The sequence below is a fragment of the Dicentrarchus labrax genome, unplaced genomic scaffold (assembly GCF_905237075.1).
Source record: "Dicentrarchus labrax unplaced genomic scaffold, dlabrax2021, whole genome shotgun sequence".
Lineage (NCBI taxonomy): Eukaryota > Metazoa > Chordata > Actinopteri > Moronidae > Dicentrarchus > Dicentrarchus labrax.
The window spans coordinates 11,550,690-11,577,282 of record NW_026136701.1 but is presented as its reverse complement, the minus strand read 5'-3'; the positions used below and the strand labels follow the sequence as shown (position 1 = coordinate 11,577,282).

The following is a 26,593-nucleotide window of genomic DNA, read 5'->3' as shown; positions in this document are numbered from 1 at the left end:
TGTTGCATGTTGTCTTGTCTAGCCTGTTGCCAAAGCGATAGCATTAACAGCTCAACTCAACCTGTGGCTGAAACAAAGAGAAAATTAAGATTTGAGACAGTCAAATCCAGCAGAAACGGTAGATACTCACTACTGGAAGCTTTCACTGAACTTGGGTGACCAGGTGTTGTTCTTGGACTTGGTGGCAAATTTCCTCTTCTTGTCACTGAGGTGAGGTCCGATGATGTAGACTTCCACAAAGGGCCTGAAACCCTGCGCCTTCCATTTCAGGTCATTAGCAGCCACCACTGGAGGGGGAAAGTAGGTTAAGTTAAACAGAGAAGGAAGGAGAAGACAGGGACAGTGATGCAGTCTGCTTCTTTTTTTTTACCTTTCACACTGATCTTGTGTTCTCCATTTGGCTGGGGTAAAATATCCACACACATGACCACCTCGCCAACTGCATCCACTCCACATGCTGTAAAGACACACTCAGTAAATGGCTGGTTGTGTGTGTATGTGTGTTTGTGTGCTGTGTGCCCATTTGTCTCTGGATGGTCATAACTGGTTGTTTTTTGCAGTCCACAATGTAGCACAGCTGAGATATATGACTTGAAGAACTGGGATGCATCAGCAGAACTAAAATTAAACATACAGAAACTACACACACACAGACACACACACACAGAGACACACACACACACACACACACACACACACACACACACACACACACACACACACACACACACACACACACACACACACACACACACACACACACACACACACAGGTTCTCTGTGATAATCAGATGAGCAGGACTTGGCTGGGTAAAGCAGCTTTTGTGCCAGCTCTAATGCTGAGCAAATGGCAAACTGTAATACAGCAATGGCTGATAATTCGTTCTTAACACTCTCTTGACGCTGAAGAAAAAGGGAAAAGGAAATGCAACACAAGTTTTCTACACAAAAGCTCCTTTTCATCAGCAGACACGATCTGTGCACGACCCGTTCATTTATTCATCGTGTCTTGCACATCCTACGCTCTCTTTGGTTTTCAAATTGCTGCAGTTTTTACATTCAAGCTCTGACCTGGTCAGCTGATCGCCTCTCTGTGTGCCCTGTATCGTATATATCAGGTTTTATCTACCACATTTATTCCTATGTATGTTTTTTTCTGAAACAGCTGATACAAAAGAGTTCAAATAGAAAAGTAAAAAAGAGGAAAAACCAGAAGAAGCACAGAGAGAGTGGAGGCTGTGCCGAGGGCTAACACCGCTGACTGTCTCTGGTTATCTCTGGTTGATGACAGTTTGATCACACGGATGTCTGAGCTGCTCTGGGTTGCTCTGGGGGACATGCAGGTTTTACATAACACTGCTGACGTGTACCTTTCTCTGGTGGTGTGTCTTCGTTTGCCGTGCACCTGATCCCTTTCCCGCCGTGGACTAAGAGAAGAAGGAAGAAAGTCAGCATCAGAAGATGGCAAAGAACGTGTAGTGGTCTAGATGCTGCAAATTATGCTGATGGTTCAAATACAGACATGGTGTCCTGGATTTTAGAGATAAGATATTTTAAAGTATTTATCGTTCCCATTTTCTGCTCATGTAAAATCCATTTGTGACATTTAACAGTATACTGTATATAACAAAAAACAGTAAATGCAAATAGTAGTTTTGAATCTGCTTGTATTGTTATTGTAATTCACTGTAGCAATGAATTAAACATTACAACACGGTAACCAAGTTATTCTATTTAATCTCATAATCCCATTTAATTCCATAAGCCTTACTTTTAGTAAGAATAAGCAGTGGAGCTCTTTGAGAGTAAGTGAAACATTTTGTGTGAAATCATTTGAACCTGCTGTGTGACAGTGTGTGTGTGTGTGTGTGTGTGTGTGTGTGTGTGTGTGTGTGTGTGTGTGTGTGTGTTGCTGTTTGAAGTCGCACCCTGAGCGCTCTGTGAGAGGACAAACTTCCTGATGAGCTTGTCTGTGGCCTGGGTGTACAGAGACAAGGCGTAGCGCAGAGACTGCAAGTCTGGACTCTTTTCCAAGAAGGTTTTCTTCAGGCCCACACCACCGGCGTGGAAGTATTGCTGCATGACAGATACGATACAACACACAAATTGGAGATGGGTTGATGGCGGTGGTTGAAGCTGCAAATTCTTTGTAGAAATCAGTCTAAACCACGCTGTAAGGACAACGTTACATCTACAGATCTACAGTATCAAAGTTAGTCTGAATCTTTGTTGATTGTCTGCTTTTACGATTTGACTTTCCTGCGATCTTTGTGGCTTTAAAAATATATATTTTGTAGTTTAAAAATAGAACACCATCCATCGTCCTGATGGAGGTTAGTAGAGTGCAAAAACACAGGGGACATGCATTAAGATCCAGGACTTTATTGTTCTATCTGACAAAGTCTGTCTGTTAGTGCTTTTTTAAGGGAAAGCTGAAACTTTCTTGTTATTTTAGTGTTTGTTTGTGTTAAGCAAACAGACCAAACTTAAATAATGTTAAAGTAAGAAGTAAGTTAATTTTGCCCCCCGTTCTGCTTGTGTTTCACATCATACAATACCTTAATAGTGTCCAGTGCCAGCTCTATTACTGCACACTGTTTAGGACTTAGAGCTTTGGCCTCCTCTCGCCCCATGTGCTCCTGCAGGACATATCAAACAAAGGAGTCAGTCTATACCACAGTTGCTGCAAGCCTTTATTTTAGATATGCATTTGACTTTGTTGCTGCCTTCTGTTTTGATCACCTTGAGCTTGGACAGCTGACCCAACTCCTTAGCAGCGTTGAAGATCATCTGAGTGCCCTGTCATGGAGAGACAGACACAAGAGTGAGAAGAGTACAGAGAGAAAGGAAATAGTGGTGTTTGAGAAGTATGCAGTTGAGGAAGATTTGAAGAGTGAGAGGTTCAGGAGGTTTAGTGAGGACAGACAGTTGCAGATACAAGAAATGAGTTTGAAGAGTGAGGGGAAAAAAAGAGTCAAACTACAAATTCTATACAAATGTATATCTTTTAAACAAACATTCACAATAACCAAGCTTCATCTTGGGGGGCGAAAGAAGGTTTAAGTGCTTTAGTGTACAGTCAAGTCAGTATCACAGGGACTCATGGGCAGGTAATGTTGTCTCTGGTGCGCCGTGCTGCCATTTAAATCAGGTTTTGATGCACTGATATCCACAGAGAGGAAGAAAGAATTGTAAAAGAAAGTGACCAAGGCTAAAGAGGGTGGTGTTAAGGCTCCTCTTAAAAACTGTGTTTCCTCATGCTTATAGAGGCTGTACACACGCACACACACAGACACACACATACACACACACACACACACACACACACACACACACATACTTACAATAACCTAAGAAAGGAAGGAAGGGAGAGAGAGAATGGGGCAGGATAGATGGGTTAATGTACAATCACAAAGGAAAAGCAGAGAATAAAAAATAGGCGTGAATGATTTTTTTTAAACATACCGTCTGGTCAGTGAGTGTTGGAAGCACAATTGTTTTTTCCATTGTGTTCATCACTAGTTTCCACAGCTCCTTCAACACTCTCTTCAAGACTGTCTTCTCACAGATCTTAGCAAACAGCGACAGGCTGAAAAAACACACAATCTCTCAACTCACGGACATGAAGGCAGCACTGAAACATAATTTCATGGCAACTTTCTTGAAGGTACAAAAACAAAATTAGTTTTTCTGATTTAGATCAAGAAATATCTGATCAAAGAATGTGTAACCAAGACTAAGAATTTTAGATTTCAGTCAGTTATGTTGATGTTCGGTATCCAGCTGTATTTACTTGCTGTCCAGGAAGTCCATGATGGGCTGCAGGACGTTGTCAGCCTCCTGAACCACACTGCCGTTGGCAGGGACAGTCTGACCTTTGACCTGGGCTAGGATGTCTCCCATTTGCCTCACATTGTCCTCGATCTGGGGCTGGAAACTACATCACCAAACAAAAACAAAATGAAAACTTGAAATTTTGACTTTGAAAACAGCTGGAGGACCTGGTTTGCAGCTCCTCTCGGTTCCACACAGGAATCAAACAGACACACCCACCTGACAGCAAAGATGCGGCTGAGGTCGTCCATGACGCTGTTGAGTTTGTTCTGCAGCTCCTTGAGGAAATCACTAGCCTCCACATTGAGCTGGAAGAGGACGTATGGGATGACTACAGGAGCCATGTCATATTAGGACAATCATAAAAATAACGGTGTGTGTGGATACTCACATCTTTGCCTCCCATGGCCTCAAACATCTTCTCCAGCTGAACTCTGAGCTGCTGAATGTTATTGATGATGATACATGGCTGAGGGTAGAAAGAGAAAACCATTACACACACACACACACACTTCTCTCTCTCTCTCTTTACTCTGTCTGCTTCCAGTATTTTATTGTAATCAATCAAGGTTAGTCCTCCAAACTTTTTTTATTGCTTCTTTGGCAAAAACACTCTTGGTGACGCAGGGCAGGAGAAGCAAGAGTTTCCAGTAATTACTGCTCCTCTGGGGGCTCCTGGTCTCTCTGGGAGAGCAGCCCACTTTTCCGCGAGCCTACACCACATTCAGCTAATTACACAGCCCTAATTCACTCTGAAACACTGCAACCTGGGCACAGCTATTACACTGAAGAGCGGTTTATTGTGTTGAAATTAATCAGCCTGACCGAATACACCAAACAGCGTACATCTTAAAACCAAGTCTTGATGGAGCTCAAATTAAACTATTAAACCAGGCACTATTTATTCCTCTGACACAAATCTCCATCTGGAAACAATGTTTCTTTTATGTCTATACGCACTCTTCTGCCTTAAAACACTTACCACTTTCTCCTTCTTGACATGATTGGGAAAGTCCTTTGCGATAATGTCAGCATAAGACAACAGGACATTGCCGATGGTCTAAGAGAAAGAAACAAAATAATGGATTGAACGCACGAAAGCAGTGAGAAATATATTACACTCAGGTAAAGACATTCTGTGCGAGTCACCTTGGCAAATCTCTTCATATAGTTGCCAACAATCTGAGGGTCGGGACACTCCAGTTTTCGGATGATTTCAAAGCTCTGATTGAGCTGAGAGAACACGTCCACCACCGAGCAGGAGAACAAAGCGTGCTCTGATGTGACCTGGAACTGGAGAGCGAGAAGACAGAACGGGAGCAGAGGGAAAAAGTATGAGAAGCTGTTCTGTGGTGTTGCTGATGCTGCAGCACAGCGATCTGACTAACACTGAAAATTAGGGATTTGATTCCCCCGAGGGCCACCCATGAGAGAAGTTCACAGGGCTGTTATGTATCATAGCCAATGAAAGTGACCCCTCTTCAGCTCCATGTGACTGCAATCAAATTATTTGTGAAGTGATCCCTCTGAAAGGGTTTGGATGAGAGCGATGGAGGCGATCACAGGGTTATGATGGGGAGCAGGGCCCTCATTAACAGCCCGGCCATTAGTGAATAGTTTTATGGTATGTAACTCGGAGTGGGGACTGCTGTTTCGCTGACACAGGAAAGAAGGAGCTGCCTCTGGCGACAGTAATTGGACCCAAAGGATTCCTGACATATGAGCTGGGAGAATCTTCAGCTGCTTTGTATCGACCCTCTTACTGTGTGGATATTTAGGTGTGAGTGAGACAGAGTCGCTATGTGGTATGTGTGTGTGCAACGTCTTGTGCTGTAGCATCTGCTGCAGTGAAGTTTTTTTTCCATTTGCCTTTGGTATTGAGTCATTATTGATTGCCTTGAGGCCTTCAACTTGCTCTTCTCAGCCTGAAATGTGCTGAGTCAGGAGAGATGATGTGAATTGCCTGAATTTGCATGACAAATGCATGAATACATTTTTTGGGTGGGTAAATGCTGCTGGTAGGAGGTCAGATTTAAGCTTTCATTCAGTATTTTTTTTTTACTGTCTCAGCAAAATTGGATTATTGAATTTTAGACAAACTTTAGTCTCACATGACCGCCCGTTTCTTTACCTTTTTGCAAAACTCTTTTCTCTACATTTTTCCTGCACATTTTGTTGTAGAAAGCTGACATTGTTTGTCAAATGAATAGTTTTTGGGAAATAATGCTTATTTACTTCTGTTCCAAGAGTAAGATAAGAAGATCGATACCACTGTCACATCTGTGTGGTAAAGATGAAGTTACCGCCAGCAGCCTGTTGGTTTAGCTTAGCACAAAGATTGGGACCAGACTCCATAAAATCACTGCACCCTACCATGAAATATTTCCTGATGTTTTTGGGTGTAGTCTTGTATTCAGCACTTGCAGAAATGCTAGCAACAGACTGTGGTATCTTATGTGACCACACCTGTTAGTTTGCTAGTAAGCTTGCATTTTACTTTTGAAGGATGCAGATGAAAACAGTTACCCCGTCTTTTTTGTCCCTCTCCAGGGCTCCATGTAGAAAATCTCTTGATACTTCTTCATTCTCGTCCAACCACATGATGACAAATGGTTCGAACCAGCTGCAGAAGAAGGAACGAGCAGAGACATGAGTCTCTGAGCCACAGTGGTGAATGTAGGAGGGGTGTAGAAGCTGTTTGTAAGATACTTACGCTGGATATTCAGGTACGTGCTTCTGGAAAGTGGGCAGTTCCTTGCAGTACTCGTTATAGAGCCACTTTACCTTGAAGTGTAAATTCATATAATCTGCGCTTTTACACAGGTGGTTCTTCTCATGCTCTGAATATCAAAGAGAAAGAAAGAATAAGCAAAGTCCCACTTCACCACTCTTTCTCCATATTTAGTATACACATAAAAAAACACTCTTGAGTCCTGACACATACTAATGACCCCCTCTCTCATTTTGACCTCCCCCCATCCCAACAAGACACATAAAAACCTACCCTCCATGGCGTATTTCATATCTTGTGCAAACATATTCCACATGACCTCAGCGCTGATCTTGCCCACATTCAGTTCCTGGGGAAACCTATAAGAGGCAGTACTCATGCTTAAATTCAGCTCCAAATCCAGTAATGGTACTATTATTTAACAAGATAACCCAGGCTCATTTTTTATTGAACATCAGTGTTTCCTCTATATATGTTTAGTTGCTATAGAAATAAAAATGCACCAGAGAAGTATTAAATATCATAAGTATATGCATAACCTAAATTAGTATTAAATTAACAGTTTAAAAAAGTATCATGGGATCTAAAGTCAAACTAACCCCACCCACCAAAGCAGAAAAACTTGTCTGTACACATAGGCTAAGGGTTTACTGTCAGTCACATTGCAAGTACAAACACACACTGCATGATAATACAGAAAGGTATTGTTGTCAATATTGTAAAGATAAATGCTTTTGATTTTTACAGCTTCAAACAAACAAGCTATTTGTTTGTCCTGTTTCTCTGAATGCTCTGACACATATTCTATTGCTTTACATTTTTGTCTTTAAACAAATCCCATACAGCTGTTAGCTTATAAAGTTTCTGCTAAACTGCCCTTGACATTTCAACACTGCCTCTGTACACTAAATTTGAGGAATTAGACCAATATTATGAGAAACTCACTGATTAAGGCAAGGGGTGTAGGAGTTTTTGTCCTCCTCTATGATGGAGACGATGAGGGTGATGAGTTTGGACCAGAAGTCCAGGTTTTTGATGCTGGGACCCTGCTCATCTGGAGGGACTGCCTTTGACTGCAGACAGTAAGAGATTCATATTTTGAATCAATGCATTAACGATTTATTTATAGCACAGTAGCAGCACTACAAAGCAGTAATACTCTTAATGACATCCTCTGCAAACACACTCATTTAGTACTTTTGCTTCACACAAACACACACACACACACTTACAGGGTCTGTCTGATATTCCCTGTTGTAGAGGTCGTGGCAGTTGTTGAAAATGTACTCGTAGGTGGAGTTGAGACACGCTTTTACGCAGTCTTTCACCACCTGGCTCGCTCTGGGGGGACTTTGCAGCTCCTGGACCTGAACACAAACATTAAAAAACATATGGTTGAATCCAATTCACTTCAAAGGGCTGTCAAATACACACCCAGTCTCAGCGGGAGGTTATCTCAAAACCATAGTTTGCTCAGAGAGTTTAACCATAAAGTCACAGAGCTGAACAAATCGCACTAACATACATTAACATCCTGACACCACACGCACACGCACACGCACACACACACACACACACACACACACACACACACACATACAGTTTCATGATAATAGTTTCTGTTTGGATAGGGTAATGTTCTCAGTTTATGCCTTAGGCTACTTTACAACAAGTACTGGAAATTTGTACCATGTTTATTTTGGAGGGCAGTGTTAGTAGAAAAGAAAAGAACTGAAAGAAAAGACAAGAAAAGACAAGAATAAGAAAGATCTTTCTTTTATTCATCCTTACCTTCATCCTGAAGAATGTGATGCTAGTCAAAAGATCAACCGTAGACTTGAGGTCTTGTAGTCTTTCAGGGCTGCTGGCAGGGAAGTTATTCTGAAAGCACAAACAAACAAACAATTATAAATGGTACAAAATGTTCCCTTCAGTTTAAATGCTTTCTCTTCCTTCATGCAGTAAGATGAAGGAAATAAATATTAGCAGTGCCTATATCAAAACAACATCATTTTCATCTCAGTCCTAAAACAGAGAATAGGCATTCATATACACACAGAATGTTGCTATGAAAGAGAGAAGCAGTCAGTACCCGGTACATGGACAGGTCAATCCTCAGGGAGTTGTGCAGCTGATCCAGCAGTTTGACAAACCTCTCCTTCTATAGAAGAAAATACACAAAAACAGACCAAACCCCTTAGAAACACACCACAGCTAAAAGATGATTTGTTAGCACTTGAGTACACAAACTTGAGGCCAGATCGGACGAGCTGATTGGACGTTTGGAGAAGTAGGCAGGGCCACGATAAACTCACGTTAATCTATTAGCCCCAGAGGGACCAACAGCTAGTAATTTCTAGCTAGCTTCATTCGAGTTTTTAAAGATTTCTCAGGGACTCACGCCAAAGTTTGATGCAGCAAATCTGTCCGAGGCAGAAACATTGTTAGAGGACTGGGTGGTGTGGGCGTAGTAGGCGTTGATGTTGGCAAGCAGGGTGCTCATCACAGCTGGCACTCCGGGGCACATGTACTTAGATGACAAGCAGGCAAAGTGGCTGTGGGGTGGAAGGAGCAAAAAAAACATTTAGTGCGTTTACTTGCTCCTAATACTCATGTAAACTCTATTTACTTCCTATTTAACTTTCAAACATTCAGAGTAATGGTTGAGGGACTTACGTCATGGCCTGGTAGATGGACTCCACTCCGTATCTCATGGCAAACTCATCCACTATCTCCTGAGCTGTCTCCTCAAAATACACCTTCCAGGCATCGTCCCCTTTGGCATCAGGGATCTTTACTACTCCGCCATTCTGCTCCTCAGTGGTGTACTGGAACAAATGCTGAACACAGACAAAGGACAGGTATGTAAGTTTTTTTGTGTCTTAGCTTATCATTAGCAGTAGTGTTCCTTTAAAGCACTTGAATGACAAAAAATAATAATATTTTGGAGATTGTAAAAAAACATGAATACATTTCAAATACAAGTAATCAGTTCTACTGTAAGTATTGATGACTGATGATAGATGATGATTACTTTTGTTTGTGATAATTTAAACTCTCCCACTACTTCACTAATTTCACGATAGTGACTCATCCTCGTGTTACAATCCTGCAGTGAAACAGGATTATATATAAAACTGTGAAATTGTCTCCAGGACTCATGAGAGTCGAATATGCAGTCCCTATCCCCCTATATTGGTGAAAATGGCTCAATAATTCCAGACAGTTACAAATTATGTCAACTGTTGAACCACTACAACAAACCTAGTGTTGGCAGTTTTATTTATTTATTTTTTTTTAAAGAAGGCAGATTTCCCAGGGTATAAAGGCAGAAACAGAATTTACAAGATGATTTATTGTGTTAACGTGACACACAGAATTAAATTGACTGGAACTATGTAACTCAGGATAGCGGGTAGCTCTTGCATATTTAATGTTTTATTTTAAGTGCAAATAATTACAACAACATTTGTAAGATTTTCACCAGATGTCCTGTCAGACTGACCTCATGTAGACAGGTGTACTGGACGTGGTAAGGAGCAACCGTCTCCTCTCCTTTGATCTCCACACTTATGTGCATCCGGATGGCTCCTGACACAGCAGACTTATCAGTTCTCTTGTCTGTCAAATGAAAGTGAGATATACATGCCTCTTTAGTTGGCTGCAATCTGCTCCATCTACAAGAGACAAGAACTTCAATTATCTGTTTCTTGTTCTGTTATCTCTGTGCGACTCTGCTGCTCCTCTCATCCGTCTCTAATTCTCTATCGCATTTTCTCTTATCTTGAAAACTCACCCAGGTTGTACCAAACGTCCATCTCCCCACTCAGTGTCCGGACTTCGATGATGGTTTGACCCAGGAAGTCGTCACTCTCACGTTTGAACCTCTGTTTCACACGTGACTTGATGTCGTCATCCTCGTCCCACACACGAACCTTGATGCGGTCAGATGAGTTGTGGCATTCGCTGGATGACACAGAGACAGAATATGTTGGAAAATGGAAAACAACTGTAATGCAGAGGAAGAAATTGTGACGGTGGAGGAAACTAGGAACAATACACTAATTTCTAAGTACTGCATGATTCTCTTGAACATAAAAAATGATAGAAATACATTTTTCAATAAATTAATCATTATAGTTACACAAAATGACATATCAGCATTTGAAACTCACAAGTGAAAGTTTTCTTCCCAGACAGGGTTGAGGTTCCCGTAGATTGTCTTGGTTCTCTTCTTGGTCTTTCCAACTTGAACAGTTACATAAGGGTCACTAGAGCCTGTTTTGTCTTTAGCCTGCAGGCCCTGAGCACATACCACTGAAAAAACAACAAGGAGACATTTACACAAAGACCTTGCAACAAGATTTTTTTGTTTTGTTTTATTTATATAACCCCACTATCAAATCCCAAATTTGCCTCAATGTGCTTTACAATCTGTACAAAAAAACCTCAATTCATTAATACATACCTGTGATGCTGATCTTCGCTGACCATTTGGAGGTCCCATCAAGCACGCTTTGCTTGATTTGTTTCATGTGCGTGGCATGTGTTGTTTTGTCGAGGGCAAACACTTCCTGGATTTGCTCAAAGATTTCTGGTTTGTTCCTCTCTCTGATCTTCATGCGGTCCTTCAGGACCATGATGATGTTCTGGGTTCGGTCCTCCGCCCCGTGCTTGGAGCTCTTCTCTGCAGCTCCTGATGACACAGATGAATGTAGAAAGAATAGTTTATAGTCTAAATATATTCAAGGCAATATATCCCAATATAGCCCATAGGATAGCAGTGTATCTCGTGTTTCTCTGCAATACATCTCTTTGAAGCTGAGGACCAAGTTATGATATATCAGATCATCTTTTAAAATCTTTGACGTTTCCTAGCTAAGGATCAAACCCCAAACCTCCCAATATTATGGTGGAAACTGTATCCACTTAACCATTGATCTGGTCAGGAAAAAGGAGACAGAGAGTAAAAGACCTACAGATGTTTTTGGCATCAAGATCTTTTAAGACTCTTTGGAGACAGCAGAGCGATGAATTATGCATTGTGGAGATTGACTCCAAAATCAGTATGGGAATTGGGTAAGTCAACCCTTGTGGAGCTGAATTAGACAAAGCAGTATGGATGCAAAGGCTATGGGTAGGAGAGAGAGAGGGGAGAGAGGCAGGGGTATGACAGCACATTACTCAGGAGATAAATTGGAAAGGAAGAGGGAGGAGAATGTGAGAGCGGATAGAGGACAAGAATAATGGGATGTCAATCGGGCAAAAGGATACAGAGGAGGAGCTAAAATAGGTTTGGGGTTTGTGTGGACGGCTGGGTGTGTGTGTATACCAAAGTTAAAACAGATGCATATATTTTAAAGTGTGTTTTTGTGCATGCGATGCTGCCCTCCTTACTCTGCAGACAGTCGGCATTGAGGAGATCCTGGCACTTTTCGTGGCATTTGACGCCGCACTCAGAGCAGCGCATGCCCTGCCGGGCAATACCCCAAAGCAGCCCCTCGCATTCGTAGCAGTAGGTGGGGGTGGTGGCAGTCCACACCTCAAAGTTGTGTGGAGTAGTGGAGGAGATAGGATAGATCAAAGCCTGCAGGGTCTTTTTATAAACATGACTTTTCTGCAAAGGTCAAGGAGAAGAGAAATGTAAGTTTGATAGCAGCAGTCATTAAATGTTGGAAGGTCTTGAACTCAGATGAGGAAACCCACCAGCTCTTCGTTGCCGAGAGTGGTAGAAGCCATGGCGGAGGTGATTCCAGCCTTACGAGAGTTTTGCACTAGAGACTGGGAACGAGAGGGCAAACAGACATGTTTCAGTGTGAATTACACTGTAAACTTCAGATTTATGTTGGATTTCTGTAAAGGATACACAAGTACTCACCATTGCCTGATGAGGCCAGGCAGTAATGAAACAGAGGAGGTGAGGAAAGAGAGACAAAGGTGGAAAAGATTCAGATGTGCAAGTCTTTGTGATGCATTGTGTGTTTGTATGTGAGCCACTATGCTATCTGACTGGTATGCCCTAACCTCTAGAAAAGAACAGTGTAACTACAATGATTAATGACTGTAATTACATTAACATTACAGATATGCAAGCATTTAATTTATCAACAGATCAAGCATATGACACAGCTGTGGAAAGGGAAACTGTTGGAAATCTACATGAGTAGCCTTTGTGAGTATATTCAGGTTGGATTATAGAAAAAAAGGAATGATGGGAAGTAGAGAAGAAGTGAAATAATGTTTTCAGAGTAAGAAAAACTAACCATAAAGCACATGATGCAGGAATAGATTGATTGTTTTAGAATAAACCAATAGTGTGTGCAACAAAAATGATTCCAGGGCATCCCACAAAGTTGGTGTTTATTATGCTTGTATGTGTGTCCATGTTTGTTTCTCACCAGATCTCTGACAAGAGGAATGGCTTTCCGCTTGCGAAGGTCAGGCATGCTGTCAATACTGTAGAGTGCACCACCCATTCTGAATAAGGAAAGTATGAACCATTATACATGCATGTAAATATATATGTTTATCAATAGTAGAAAAACAATTCTATCATCAAACTCTCTTACTATGAAATCCTGTTTTGTCACTGATGTAATTCCCTCTATCATTGTTTCTAATGCTACTCCAGACATTACTGGAGAGTTTAATTACGCAGACTGCCTAATCTCAAACAGTGGCAATGACACTCCACACACCTGGGTATAATTGCCGGGTTTCTATTTGGCAAACTTAGCACTTCTTCAGTATGCAGCTTCAGTTCCACTCTGAGGTTTACCTCATCTACAAATGACCTGCCAGCTAAGTCAGGGCAGCCCACCGCCGTTCAATACTCACTGGCCAAATGCCATGAGCTCAATGAGCCAGTGGATCAGAATGAAATAGAACGGAGGATTCCCAGACTAAAGAAAGGCATTTTCAGTCTAAGGCAGCGCTGGCAGATTTCCACAATAATCTGAGGATAATTTTAACTGAATTTAATTTCTGGAGTTATTGCATTAGCTTGACTAATACATTCTGTGATATATATAATGTGTTCCAAGGAAGAGAAAGTAGATTGCTTGAGGAACTGACAGCAGACACTCACCCTCCTTTACCGAACCACAGAGAGCTGGAGGTTTCTCCTCGGGCCTGAGAGAGACAAAGAAGGAATATCAGAAGAAGAAACAAGCCATCTTAAGTTTATCCCTGCAACCTTACTAGCATTCAAGATACCGTATGAATGCTGCATCAACAGACTTCAGTTCTCTGATTATGAAACTGCTTTATCAGTCTCTACACATCTTAAACCCCTTCCCATTTCTGTGTTATTGCGTTAATGGTTGAAAGTGGTCTCGGTCAGTAAAACCTCTTATATAGAGCTGCTGTTCAAAAATCTTTGGAATGCTTCACACAATTTGTACAACTGAGAAATTGCATAATAACCAGTTATTCAATAAATGTTACCCTTATTCACATCATTACAGAACACATAAACTGGTTATGTAACTACGCAAAAAAAAAATGCTTTGCCAAAATTTGGAAATTAAATATATTTTTAGAGAATCTGATGCCTATAATCAGACTGGATGACAGCTCTTGCATGATACAACAGAAAAGTTCAAATTGTTGTGAAGATGAATGAGTGGTGTGGCACCTGACAGTGAGGAGTTCAACAAGACATGTGTTGCACGCATTTCCTTCTTCCTTTAAGCTACCAATCAGGTTTTACCTACCTGTCAGCATGCTCCAATGATGGCCGAGCAAAGTGCATGCGAGTGTCACTATGGCAATGACATGAGACTGGAAAGAAAACAAAGTGGGTCGGCACAAACAAACAAAAAAAAAAGACAAAAAGAAAGGAAGCCAAATGTACAAAAACGCAACGTGACATACATCAAAATAAACATCGAAGCAAGGTATTAATTCTCTGCACAACTGAATTCAAACGTAATGAATAGCAACATAATATGTGAATAAAATATGCAAGTGAAAACTGATCAAGCAAAACTTAACGTGTACAATTGAATCAAGCAGTTTTGTCAAAAAGTGGTGTGTCACTGCACCAGAACTAAAATAAAAAGTTTGCTGTCTGTCAAGCCAACAGTATTTTTATTTTAAGAAAACCAAAAGGAAGCAATCATAGAATATGAAACACATTAAGTCTGCTTTCTGGTGTATAGCAAAAAGCACCATCAAAATAGAACTCAAGAACTTGCTGTATGTACCCTGTCTTTTCGCATAAATAATATACTACACATACATATTTCAAAGACTTGGTAGACACTTTTAGAGTCTCTTGAACTCAGGTATATCTTTTAGATTGCAGGGTGGAGCTGAATTGGGCTTACGGCTCAGGGACGTAGACTGGACTGTTCTGGAAGACTGGACTGGAATTTCAAACCAGAGTTGGGATAAACTTGTGATCTTACCTCCCGGAGCTGTTCTAAGACTTTGTTGTAGAGCCTAAGCCAGTTTTCTTTGGCTCTGACTGCTGGATCCACTGGTTCTTTGGGCTCCTCTATGACTGGAGGACTAAAATAAAAACAACAGTTCTTCATTTTTAATAAAAATGTCTTCAGTTGATACATTTCTAGGATCATATTGTTTCTCTTCTAATCTATTTTGTTGTTTAGTTGTGATCTGATTCCCTTTCAACCATCACGCCTACCTCTCAGGCAACATCTCTTTTTCCTCTTCTGGAGTCGGCGGCCTGCTCTCTTCAAAATGCTCCTCTGTATCCTCCATGGGGAGTTTCTCTTCTGGCTGAGCAGGGGGTGTCCTGGCCTCCTTCTCCAACATAATTTCCTCTTCTACCCATGGTTCTTCCTCCAGTTGGAGAGCCTGGTCCTCAGGGGCAGCTGACTGCATGGTGGCAGGACCGTTGAGATGGGATTGAGGTTGCCCAGAGGATGGGGTCTGTTGGGAGGAAGGGCCCATAGCAGTAGAGGGGGGCTGGGAGGCTGAGTTTGCCATGTTGACTGGGTGGGATGGAGGGACAGCGTTGGCTGTAGCAGATTGGTGTTGTTGAGGTACGGCTGAGGCTGGAGGGTGGGATTGGGCAGGCTGGGCGGTGGGGACAGAAGACAGGAAAGTAGAAGCCAAGCCTGTGACTGCAGCTGTTAGAGGTTTGGCCATTGAGAAGAAGGAGGTGGCAGACGGGGCTGGCTGCGGCTGAGGCTGTGTTTGGGGCTGGGGCTGTTTAGGTGGTTGGGCTGTTGGTTGACCAGAAGGGGGCTGAGCTGATGGAGCCATTCCAGGAGGATGAGACTGATTGGGTGTCTGGTTAGGGGGTTGAGTAGGGGGCTGCTGTTGGTGTAAAGAGGGCTGTTTCTCTAGAGGAGGTCTTGAGCTGGGTACATCCAGAGCTGGGGGGGCTGCTGATGTTGGGGTGGGGGTGAATGGAGGCTCCATATCCTCACTGAGGGTCCCATCCAAATTGTACAAATCCTCATCATCATAAATCATCTCCTCATCCTCATAGAGGCCTTCCTCTTCTCCCTCATACAGTCCTCCGTCATCCTCCTCATACAGAGCCGCCTCCTCACCTCCGTCTTTGCTGTAGCCGCCCTCGTCGCTATACGCCCCCTGAGTCTCATCGGGGTCCCAGTCTGGAGAGCCTTTACTGTAGCTAACCGAGGAGTGGCAGGAGTGGTAAGAGTCGTTCTCATCGTAAGGGTCCCTCTCTCCATACTCACCACCATAGTCCTCCTCGCTCAGCTGACTGCTGCACCGACTCAGCTCTGCAGACGAAGCATAGCTCCCCGAGGGACTGGAGGGAAAGGAAGCAAAGGGAAGGGAAGGGAAGGGAAGGGAAGGACTGATTATTAAAGTACTTAAGAGGGATACATTTTTATAATGAACATAAAAACACTTTTATCAGGTTATTATTGCATGTGTACATGTACACGTATATAATGAATGGTTTATTTCCCTTTATGAATCATAATCTCAAAAATGCTTACAGAGCACTTTATTAAAGCACTTTATGTCCTGTACACACTGTACTCTATCAGACAGCCCTACTAAAAACCTTTTCTACATGTCTTGGGGTGGCCAGGAATAATGCTGAAGGCTAATCGATGAAAAGCACTGGGGATACAAGAGTATCAGACAAGCGGCGAGAAATAGAGCAGAACAGAAAAGTGAGAGGCCTCCAAAAGCTGACAAATGACAAATAACAAGCATCCAGAAATGCAACAAACAGGGAAAAAGTATTTATACTCCTTGATGAATGGGGCTATTAAAACCAGAATAGAGGCACAGAGAGGAAAGAAGGATGGATGGGGAAGAGGGAGATAGTGAAGCTGGGAAGGGAGTGGTGAGCACAGAGACAAAATAGAAGGAGAGAGCGCAGAGTGGGAGTGAGTTTAGAGAGCTGAGAAGGAGGAGATGAAGAAGAATGGGCGGGGGTGTGGGGAGGTTGCCCTGTCCAATACACTCACGCAAGCAGCTAATCTTATGTGCAATATTGACCATTAGATTGCCAGTTGAATAATTCATAAAGCAAGAGGTAAGGCATGCATATAGTTTAATTCCCAGTCTGTGAGAAGTATGTCAATAAAAGCTGAGAAATGATGCAGTATTGCAAACAACTCTGAAAGAGAAATAGCATTTAGTCTGTATGACCCAATGAAGGATTGGCATACGTACATACTGCATGGCAGGATTTCATTGACTCTATTCATTCACTAATAGATTTTTTTCACAGAAGACATTTTGACATGTCACAGTTGTAAATGAGTCAACTGACCAAAGTCTAGTATTAAGTTAGCCTCTAAACTGAAACTAGCTCTTCTTTAACACTGATCAAAATGTCTTCAAAGTCATTATCACTGTTACATTTCAACAACAGTTGGTTCATTAATTGATTAGCTAAAAGACAGAAAATGAACAGACATCAATACTTTTGATAAAGCATTGATTAGCAGCCACTGTGGTCCCCGCAGCAATTACAGCAAAATGCTAAAACACAGCCTAACAGAAGCACGAGAAGAGAAGAGTCAGTAAATCGATTCAATGTCAGTTAAACAGCAATATCTCTCTAAAGCTGCCACCATAAGCTACTGATCATACCAGACCAGGTGATGCTAAAGAGACAAAACCTCTGCATTTAATTGCTTATGAATCATATTCATTTGTTCAAGTAAGATTGTATTATTTATTCTTTTATAAGTTACATAGTCTCACTTGGTAAACATCCACTGCCTTTAGCTCAAATATAAGAATTAGCCGCATTTTTCTGCTTTAAATCATTGTGAACTGAACAAGGATTGGACAGCTGGTTGGCCAAAACAAGCAATCTGAAGTCACTCTGTGCACTGGGAAATTGTTACAATTTCATAGACCAAACAATTCAATAAAAAATAAATAAAGAATGAATAATTAAAATAATCATTATTTCCTAATTACACCAAAGAAGACACACACCTGACAGTCCTCTGATGTTGGTACTCAAGGTCCTGGCTGTTGCCAGACTGCGGGTAGGAGAAGCTTCTGGAGCTGCGGTGCTGGTGGCTGATGGGATACTGGTGGACAGAGGCATTGGGCTGGGATGTGCTGTAGTAAGGAGGGGGAATGCTGTTACTGGTTTCACTGCGATAGTCGCTGTCCCTGTCGTCTACAGCACTGTCTGGGTCTTCATCTACACAGACGCACACAGCAAGAGAAAAAATTAGTCAGTCTTTTTGGTGGTGTCCTCACAGAGTACAGTAACAGGAGAAAAAAAAAGTTCTTAGTCTTTATTTTTACAAAATGAAAGCAAGAAAAAACAACATCATGAAAGTGATGATCCCAATAAACAACTTGTCATGTGGCACAGAGATAAGAGGTCTAATCAGCACTGAAACAATCTTTTAGTACTATGGTAATTACAGATAATATAGATGAGATGGCAGCCTTCCACTACTGAACCCCTATCAGACCCATATAGGTCATTCAGAGTGCATCCATACATGAAGCATATGATGAACATTATCAGCGGCTTCCTTCTCATTCTCATCATTGTAACTGAATATAAATCCATTACTGCTCACTAAGGAGATGCTTCATTTTTCTGTGGTGTCCATAGATCAGATATTAACATCCCGGAGGGAAGTGATGAGAGACTTTAACAGTGCTGAATCAGTCAAAAGAGAAAGCAGCATCTATTAATCATTCATCACTATCCATCAGCGTCTCTCGCGCTCTGACGTAGGTGGCTGCTGCACCGCTTACACCTTCATCTTCATCTGTCTGGGCGTGTAAACACTAATTAAAGGCATCGAACTTTGTTTCTCACTTCAACCGTGTCCCCACATGTCTCCCTCTCTCTCTCTCTGTCTCTCTCTCTCCCTCTCTCTCTCTCTCACTTCATCAGCTCACCATTTATCATTACACCCTTTGCTCTTCTCTTTTTCCTCTGAGTGAACAGAGATGAGATGAATCGCTGCAGTTGTGTGGGTGAGTCTGACAGATACTTATATAAGACCATCTGCTAATCACAGCAAGAGAGAAAGAGATAGACTCGGGGGGAGAGAGACGCATATATTTTAGCATACGGTATATGTTATTTATGTATATATCCATGTACTGCAAGCTTTATATGTGCAGCATGGACAGTGCGTATTTGGACAGTGATTTTTCATTATTGTGGCTCTGTAAAATGATACCATGACTGATGTTAAAAGGGTCAGTTCACCCAAATTACGGTACAAATTAAGCTGTTGTCATTGAGGTCTGTTCATTATCAAGAGCGACAGGAGCACAGACCTTTGAATACACTTACTCCACAGAGTTGACTGTTTCTAGTCTGGCATTATAACATGAAACAGCGGTTGCTTGGTTGAAAAAGTGGTTATCTAATGAGTACCACAGGGGAACTAATGAATCGCCAATCAGAGCCACGAGCAGGACTAACGCAGTTGAAAAGCTGTTTTCAAGTTGTGCATCGGAAACCATGTTTTTTGAGTTCTCCCCACTGGATTTGGGAAGAGTCTTATCTACATCTAAATGTTGTTAGACTCAGGCGGATAAATTGGTTTCTAGTGATTGGTTAGGGAAAATCGAATCCCCCTCCCCCATGGAAATCAATTAGAATGGAAACAATGTCAGACTAAAGATGGAAACTGAGTGTAGCGAGTTGACAATTCTGTCTGATATCAGACAAGGCAGAAATCACAGAGAGGGATAGACCTTGGCAGATAAAACCAAAACTATCTGCATGACTAGATACCGATAAAGGTTAAAGAGAAAGAATTGGGGTTTCTCGTCATTTGGATCAACTGGCACTTTAAACTCCTGGCTTCAGTTTTAAGGGTGTTTGAAGGTGAATATTAGGACTAGCTCATTTCATACATATTCCCAGTGAATGAACAGTGCAGCAGGACAATGACAAGAACACAAGTCTTACACTGTTCATCCAATATGCATGTAAACACCCTCAAATTGAAGCTAAAAATCCTGGTTAGTACTGTTTAATTTAAAATCTAATGTGATGGACTGCGGAAAAGGAATTATGAAAAGTATGTGACTGTTTATGAACTGCACTGTATGTACAGTATGTATTGTATGTACACTTACTTTGTTGGTCTCCCCATAGACTCCAATTACCTGCAATAAAAACAGGAGGTTGTCAGTATTGATTACGAATTACATGGGTGTCCAAACATAAACATGCATTCACGCCATTAATGCTTCAAAGTTTCCAGATGGAGCTGGTGAATGGAAAGAGAGCACAGAGGGAGTGCTGAGCCTCCAAGTCTTTCCACCTGCACCAGACAGCTGGCTCAGCAGACTGGGCCAATAGTCGAAGCACAGCAGCAGCATCCTGGAGGAGCGCGCCTAAGGACATCTGATACTACTATCGATCCTTTACAGTGCAGCCATCCAGACCCTTTTCCCCCTCTAACACACAACAACTCATGCGTGGTTACACACATAATGCACACGCTGAACTATAACAATCTAATTACATCTCAACTGCTACACACATAATTATCATGTTCACCACAAACAAATGACTGGTTTGTAAAAAGAGTGATCAGTCACTTACAGCACTGGGTTCCTGGAACACGGAGAGGGCGTTCCTGCTCCTCCTGGTATGAATACTGGAGTCAGATGAATGAAAAACATACATTAATGAAAGTTTAACTGGTAATGAAGAGGGGAGATTTGAAATGTTTTGCAGAAAGTTGGATTCATCTTGTAAAGTGTAACATCATCATTCCTTTAATTAATCATGTTGGCATGTTCCTAATATGTGAGGATATGCTGAGGTATTAAATTAAACGGGGTGACAGCTTACATCTTGGTCCCTCATGGCGTTGAGCTGCTCCAGTTTTTTGGCCCAGTATCGTGCCTCATCCTCAGGGATATCTAAAAACCACAAACCAGACGAACTCAGGTGACAAAAACAACCCTAACGGAGCTCCACCTACGCAGGCTGTTGAAATAGTCACAAAACTTTTTGCCTAAAAACAGTTGAAGACGAAGTAAGCTAAAACAACCCATTTGCAAATATTATTTGACCCAGATGAGTTTTTTTGTACAACTTGTATAGAACTGCAGACACTTTGTCCTGCTCAGAACACAGTGACATTGAACATCGGCCTTTTCCCTTACAGCCCTAAAGTCAAACCCCTATAAATAGGTCAGGTCCACAAACTGAAGAGTCAGGTGTACAATATCGACTGGAGGAAGGGGAAACAGTATGAAAATAACACCTAATCAATGCTAAGAGGAAGCCTGATCGCTGAGAAGGAAAGGACACTAACACTCTCCCTGACACACATACACACTGACAGTCCTGAATACATATCAGAGAAAAATAGGTCAGGTTAATTGATCAGTCAGAGAGATTATTGGTGGTCATATATCACCGTTTGCTGTGAAAATATACTGAGAGACATAATTTATTCAAGTCATCTTCTTCCCTCCATGGCTGATGATTTCCTATAGTTTCATATTTTCATCTTCTTCACCTTCCTATTGACAGTTTCTGATTTTGACGTGGGTATTGATTTCTCACCAAGAGGCAGTTCAAAGCGTGTGTCGAGCAGCACCAGGTGGAGAGTGGGATCTTTGGTGCCGCAGATCTCATTATCAGTCATGATGACCTGAGAGTCCAGTGTGAGCCACTCCCCTGGACCTTCCTGCGTACAGATAGACATTTTGCAGCTATCACAAAAACAACACACTGTACAAATAGATGAGCATGAAGAAAACAAGTCAAACCCTGAGTGAGTGAGTCCCTTAAGTATAGCTGAGTACAGAGTGTTCAACTACAGTATTTCTCAAGTGGTGGTGGTGGTAAGTGGCAAACCTCATTTGATTGTCGGATGCTATGGAGGGGAATCCACACAGTGCCGACCATGGTGTCCCAGATTAACCCTTTGTTCCAAACCTCTACTGTCAGACCCAGGTCTAGGCGGTTAATTTCGCTGGATAGAAAGAGAAAAAGGGACAGGAAAGTTCAAAATCAAAGAAAAATACATTTAAAGGCAGTTGTGGAAAGTAACTAAGTAAATTTACTCAAAAACTACTAAAGTACTTTTTATGAGGTACTTGTACTTTACTTGACTATTTCCATTTTATGCCACTTTATATCTAGTCCAGAACATTTATTTGACAAGTCTAGTTACAAGTTACTTTATTATTTTTTACATAACATAACTAGTATGAGTTTGTAAAAAAAGAAAAAAATAAGTTAAAGATGAAAACAGTAGTTCTTAAATGTTGCTAAGTTGCTTGCTAGCAGTTCCACCAAAGCCCATCTAAACTTCTCAAGTGATTTTATTTAAATAATTGGTGAAATTAAAAGAGACTAAAATTTGCAAAAGAGAAAGTCAGAAATAGGACTCTTTCTTTGCTTTTTTGTTCTTTTCTCCCCACAGATTTATCTTCTGATCCTGACCCCTAGGTTTGGAACCACTGGACTAAACTACCAAACTGTATATAAAGTAGTTGAACTATCTCCGGCCCATTTTTCTGAATTATGGGTACTTTGATTCTTTAAGTATATTTGCTGATAATACTTTTACTTAAGTTAGGTTTGAAATGAAACAAGTAAAGCATCTGAGCACTTCTACCACCATTGTTAAAAGATAAGTGCTAAACACACACAGGCACTCATACACACATGAGATGCACAGTAATTACTTGTGGGCTTCACTGTGACAAATATAAGACACGTCTCTGTGGGAGAAAGCCTGAGAGAATCTAACATAAAACATTTACAAGACAGCAGGAAGCAGGACAGAAAGAAAAAGAAAGAGAGGCAAAGTGAGGGATGGATGAATAAGGGGAAGGAGGAGAAGAGTGTGATGAAGGCAGTGGAGGAGGTGATTGTATCGCATGCCTGGAGGGAGAAAGTGGGAACTTTAATTAAGAAATAGAGGGACTGGATTTCCCGTCTCAGTGGTGACTCCTTTTAAGAAACGTGCCTGTTTGATTCATGGCAGTGACTGAGGGGGCACAGTCGTTTAAAGGCAGTTTGAAGGAGGGGATGAGGTTCTTTCTGTAGCCCAAACATTACATAACACAGCTTCACTGATGCAACCCCAGTACAATGCTCAACGCCTCCAAACATCATAGAAATACACAGGGCTCCGCAGTCAGCCTGCCTGCTGCATCCCACATGCTAAATGATTCTCACCATTCATCGCCCGTATGCTACAATACCACACTGGATCTCTCTGCAGGTCAAGTACTCTTGTTGTATAATGTTTTGGTGATTGCAACGTTCCAATATTTATTGAAACACAAGCTCGAACAAACTAATTTCAAAGTGGGAAACGCTGTGAATTATGCCTAGAGAGCATAGGAGGATAGGAGGAGGGAAAGTAAGGTAGAAATGGGGAGAGGAGGAGGAGGGGCCAAGTAGATGAAGATCAAGGAGCTGCATTTAAAGGAAGTGACAGACGAGAGGAAAGAGGGGCTGGGATGGAGCCAAGGTTGAGAATGAGGCTGAGAGGGGCAGAGGTGTCAAGGGAGAGCAGATGAAACAGAGGATGAGGCAGTTGTTGGAGGCGGATGCGGAGAGGAAGAGCTACGTGAAACAATACAGGGATAAAGGGCACTTGGGATGGAGGAGTGAAAAAGAGGGGCGGGAGGAAGGTTGATAGAAAGCAAGAGATAAAAAAACACAAAAGCACTCAAGCAGTTGAAGTGGAGAGTGGAGAGGATGAAAGCAGAGGAAAGAGCAAGGGAGAGGGGGTACAGAAGGAGAAGGGAGAGTTTTGTCAGTAAATGATGAAGGACTCACAACATGAAGTCTTGCTCCCAGCTGGGCAAGTTGCCCCTGACAGCAATGGTTGTGCTCTTCACATTTTGTACCTTTAGAGTCACATAAGTGTTGAACTTCTCTGTTAAGGAGAGAGAGATGAAGAAAGAGATGCATTACAATGAAACACCTCTGCATTGGAAAATAATAATGTAGTCCCTGTGAGATATAGGGTGAGTTATATTCTACAGAGCAACTGACTCCCCATCCCTTAATTTCCATTCATGGCTGCAGCATGTAATGTGTCCGCAGTCTGCTTAAAGATTTATGTCACATAACAGCAAGTCTCTCCCCCTGTGTGATCTATCTCTTTCTATTTCCAGGATCCCAGGTCTTACCTTGGGGTCCATCCAGCTTGGCTTTCTTCACTGTGGAAACAGAGAGGGACAGAGTCACACACAGGAACACCATCTGTTTTCACTTCTGAACGCTCCTGCATCCTTTGTTCTGGCTTTTACACAGTGAACAGGCAACAAGAGGACACTCGTGATAAATTAAAACACAGTCTGTGAATTTTAATAAAACAAATACTACATGAAACATGTGGAAATTACAGTAAAAACATTATGAAGACTAAGACTATTTTAATACATTTTAGATATATTATCACCACAAACTGGCAAATAATATACAGTGCATATTACATGAGTGCTGACGCAGGGAACTAAAATTGCAACTATGCTGATTTGGACTAAGTGTTGTGCCTTTTTTGCCATAAGGCCCAGAAATGTTAGCACTGAGTGTGGTGGCAAAACACGCAGTGCTGGAAAAACATGGGCGGCTTTCCCGCTGTGCTTCATCAGTGTGGGATACAGAAACAGAAACAGAAAGAAGTCAAGCATACCTACATGCCAATAAAAAGAACCACATAGCACATATTAAACAGATTATAAAAAAAACGGATATTTTAATTAGAGATGTGGTGTAAAATCAAGTACAAAACCAATATAAAACCATAAAATAATTTTTCAGAAGTGTATTAATAAACAAATCAACATGCAAGGGGGCCCAAGCTTGTCTGTTTGGGATGGTCTTTACTGTACAAGCATTCAGAAGGACGATTCCCACCTCTATCAAAGACATTTTTCAGTGTACAGTTAAAGCCCAGGCTTTCTCTCTGCAGCACCTTTTTACCAGCTTTGACGTAACTCACACATACATTTTTAATGCTCTACTACCCGCTCCTCTCCACCATGAACACACATGCTCCATGAGATTCCCCACCACACTGCAGTACATCATAGGTTTGTAGTAATAAACTGCAAATGCAAGCTCAATAAGCTATGAAACCGAAAACCTGCACCTTTATCGGCCCTTGAGAAACGCGACTTGAACACCAATTCATGGCTTATCTCATAATATTCTCCACAGACCATCCACACCAGAACCAGTCACCATAGTAACCACCACAAAATGAAAAGTTGATGGAAAATTGCCCTGAGTCAGCAAGGCACTTTTTGGTTTCTATTTCTCACTACTTTTACTTTCATCCAACACACACAAACTCAAGATCTGCAGCTTAAGTACCATGCTGTTACATCAGCACACACACTTAACTGCAGTGACTCACTCAAATACACCTGCAGTAACGATAAAAAAAAGAAAGAAAAAAAAGAAAGAAAGATGGATCTCTGCTTCCACTCATTCATACTTCAGCAACCTTAATGTCAACTCAACATGCGCAACACACACAAACAAACATTTGTGCGTTTGCATCTTTACTTAAAGTAAAAATGCTGCTCCAATTTAGTGCAATACAATACAACACAATACAGAGAAGACAAGAAAGAAACCAAGCTGTGTTTTTAGCAGTCCTCTACATTGTTTAGACAGACCCCATCAGAGCCTGATTTTCCTGTGTTTTAGTGTCTACACTAAAACAGCCCTGGAAATATATCAGTACATGAGGAGGATCAATAAAAAAGGAATTGGATTCTCGACAGTGGAAAGCTGAAGCTTAATAATAGCACACAATCATACATCTTTCTGACAGGGTGAGTTACGATAAGAAATGTCCACAAGCCCCACAAACAATATTTTGTCACAATGGCATGTATCTAAGCAGACAGGACGACCCCCAACACACACACACACACACACACACACACACACACACACACACACACACACACACACACACACACACACACAAATACGGAACATGTAAGTGCCTGTAACTCATAAACAATAAGCCTGTGAAGGGCTGTAACATTGGATCAACTGGCTAAAATGTGGGTTATGGGTGAGTAGCCCAGATTCAGAAAACGGGGTCAAAGATATAACTATGTATCACCATCTGATTAAATGACTCAAAGTACATAAAAGGGCAAATTGTGTTTGGTTGTTTTAGTCTTTAATCAGAGGATGCACAACATAATCTGTAAGACCCATCGGTAAATTTTGTGCAACCTCGTTTTTTTTTAGCAGATACTTCATTCAGAAAGTACCTCTGACACAGCAGACTCTGACTTATGGGAACTAAGCCGATTGCCAAGAAAACAGAGATTCGACAGAGAATCAAGCAACCCCTTCAACTTGAACTGTCAGGGAATGTAAAGTAGGGAGTGGGTGAGCAGAGTTCAGCCATCCAATGACAAAATGAGGGCTGACAAGATTCAGATAGACAGCACCTTATTCTGAAGGATCACACATATACACGCAGATCTGCAGCAGTCCTTGCAACTGCTGACAGAGACATTACACTCCCAGATTTAGTGTCCAAATCAAGACAAGGAGAAAACTGGACTTTAATGTATGTGGAATATTTGCAGGAAAAAAGACGCCAAGTT

At 41.7% G+C, this 26,593-nt stretch overlaps 1 protein-coding gene across 1 annotated transcript in view; it reads right to left on the bottom strand.

Moving 5' to 3' along the window:
• LOC127367260 (protein unc-13 homolog A-like) overlaps window positions 1-26,593 on the bottom strand; it is a 32,675-nt gene that overhangs the window by 3,750 nt on the left and 2,332 nt on the right. Inside the window, exons 2-40 of the mRNA XM_051406986.1 lie at window positions 24,143-24,172; window positions 23,787-23,886; window positions 21,846-21,963; window positions 21,552-21,675; window positions 20,829-20,899; window positions 20,577-20,631; window positions 20,105-20,134; window positions 17,975-18,188; window positions 15,216-16,316; window positions 14,977-15,079; window positions 13,653-13,696; window positions 12,964-13,042; window positions 12,272-12,346; window positions 11,963-12,182; window positions 11,034-11,261; window positions 10,741-10,882; window positions 10,362-10,531; window positions 10,071-10,186; window positions 9,242-9,405; window positions 8,967-9,120; window positions 8,658-8,726; window positions 8,357-8,446; window positions 7,798-7,932; window positions 7,511-7,638; window positions 6,839-6,924; window positions 6,548-6,674; window positions 6,361-6,457; window positions 4,984-5,127; window positions 4,817-4,894; window positions 4,226-4,303; window positions 4,054-4,142; window positions 3,794-3,937; window positions 3,466-3,589; window positions 2,743-2,799; window positions 2,559-2,639; window positions 1,929-2,076; window positions 1,371-1,427; window positions 371-457; window positions 131-287 (exon numbers count right to left, since the gene is read on the bottom strand). Of these exons, the coding sequence (XP_051262946.1) occupies window positions 131-287; window positions 371-457; window positions 1,371-1,427; window positions 1,929-2,076; window positions 2,559-2,639; window positions 2,743-2,799; window positions 3,466-3,589; window positions 3,794-3,937; window positions 4,054-4,142; window positions 4,226-4,303; window positions 4,817-4,894; window positions 4,984-5,127; window positions 6,361-6,457; window positions 6,548-6,674; window positions 6,839-6,924; window positions 7,511-7,638; window positions 7,798-7,932; window positions 8,357-8,446; window positions 8,658-8,726; window positions 8,967-9,120; window positions 9,242-9,405; window positions 10,071-10,186; window positions 10,362-10,531; window positions 10,741-10,882; window positions 11,034-11,261; window positions 11,963-12,182; window positions 12,272-12,346; window positions 12,964-13,042; window positions 13,653-13,696; window positions 14,977-15,079; window positions 15,216-16,316; window positions 17,975-18,188; window positions 20,105-20,134; window positions 20,577-20,631; window positions 20,829-20,899; window positions 21,552-21,675; window positions 21,846-21,963; window positions 23,787-23,886; window positions 24,143-24,172 (5,314 nt within the window). The remainder of the gene's footprint in view (window positions 1-130; window positions 288-370; window positions 458-1,370; window positions 1,428-1,928; window positions 2,077-2,558; window positions 2,640-2,742; window positions 2,800-3,465; window positions 3,590-3,793; window positions 3,938-4,053; window positions 4,143-4,225; window positions 4,304-4,816; window positions 4,895-4,983; window positions 5,128-6,360; window positions 6,458-6,547; window positions 6,675-6,838; window positions 6,925-7,510; window positions 7,639-7,797; window positions 7,933-8,356; window positions 8,447-8,657; window positions 8,727-8,966; window positions 9,121-9,241; window positions 9,406-10,070; window positions 10,187-10,361; window positions 10,532-10,740; window positions 10,883-11,033; window positions 11,262-11,962; window positions 12,183-12,271; window positions 12,347-12,963; window positions 13,043-13,652; window positions 13,697-14,976; window positions 15,080-15,215; window positions 16,317-17,974; window positions 18,189-20,104; window positions 20,135-20,576; window positions 20,632-20,828; window positions 20,900-21,551; window positions 21,676-21,845; window positions 21,964-23,786; window positions 23,887-24,142; window positions 24,173-26,593) is intronic.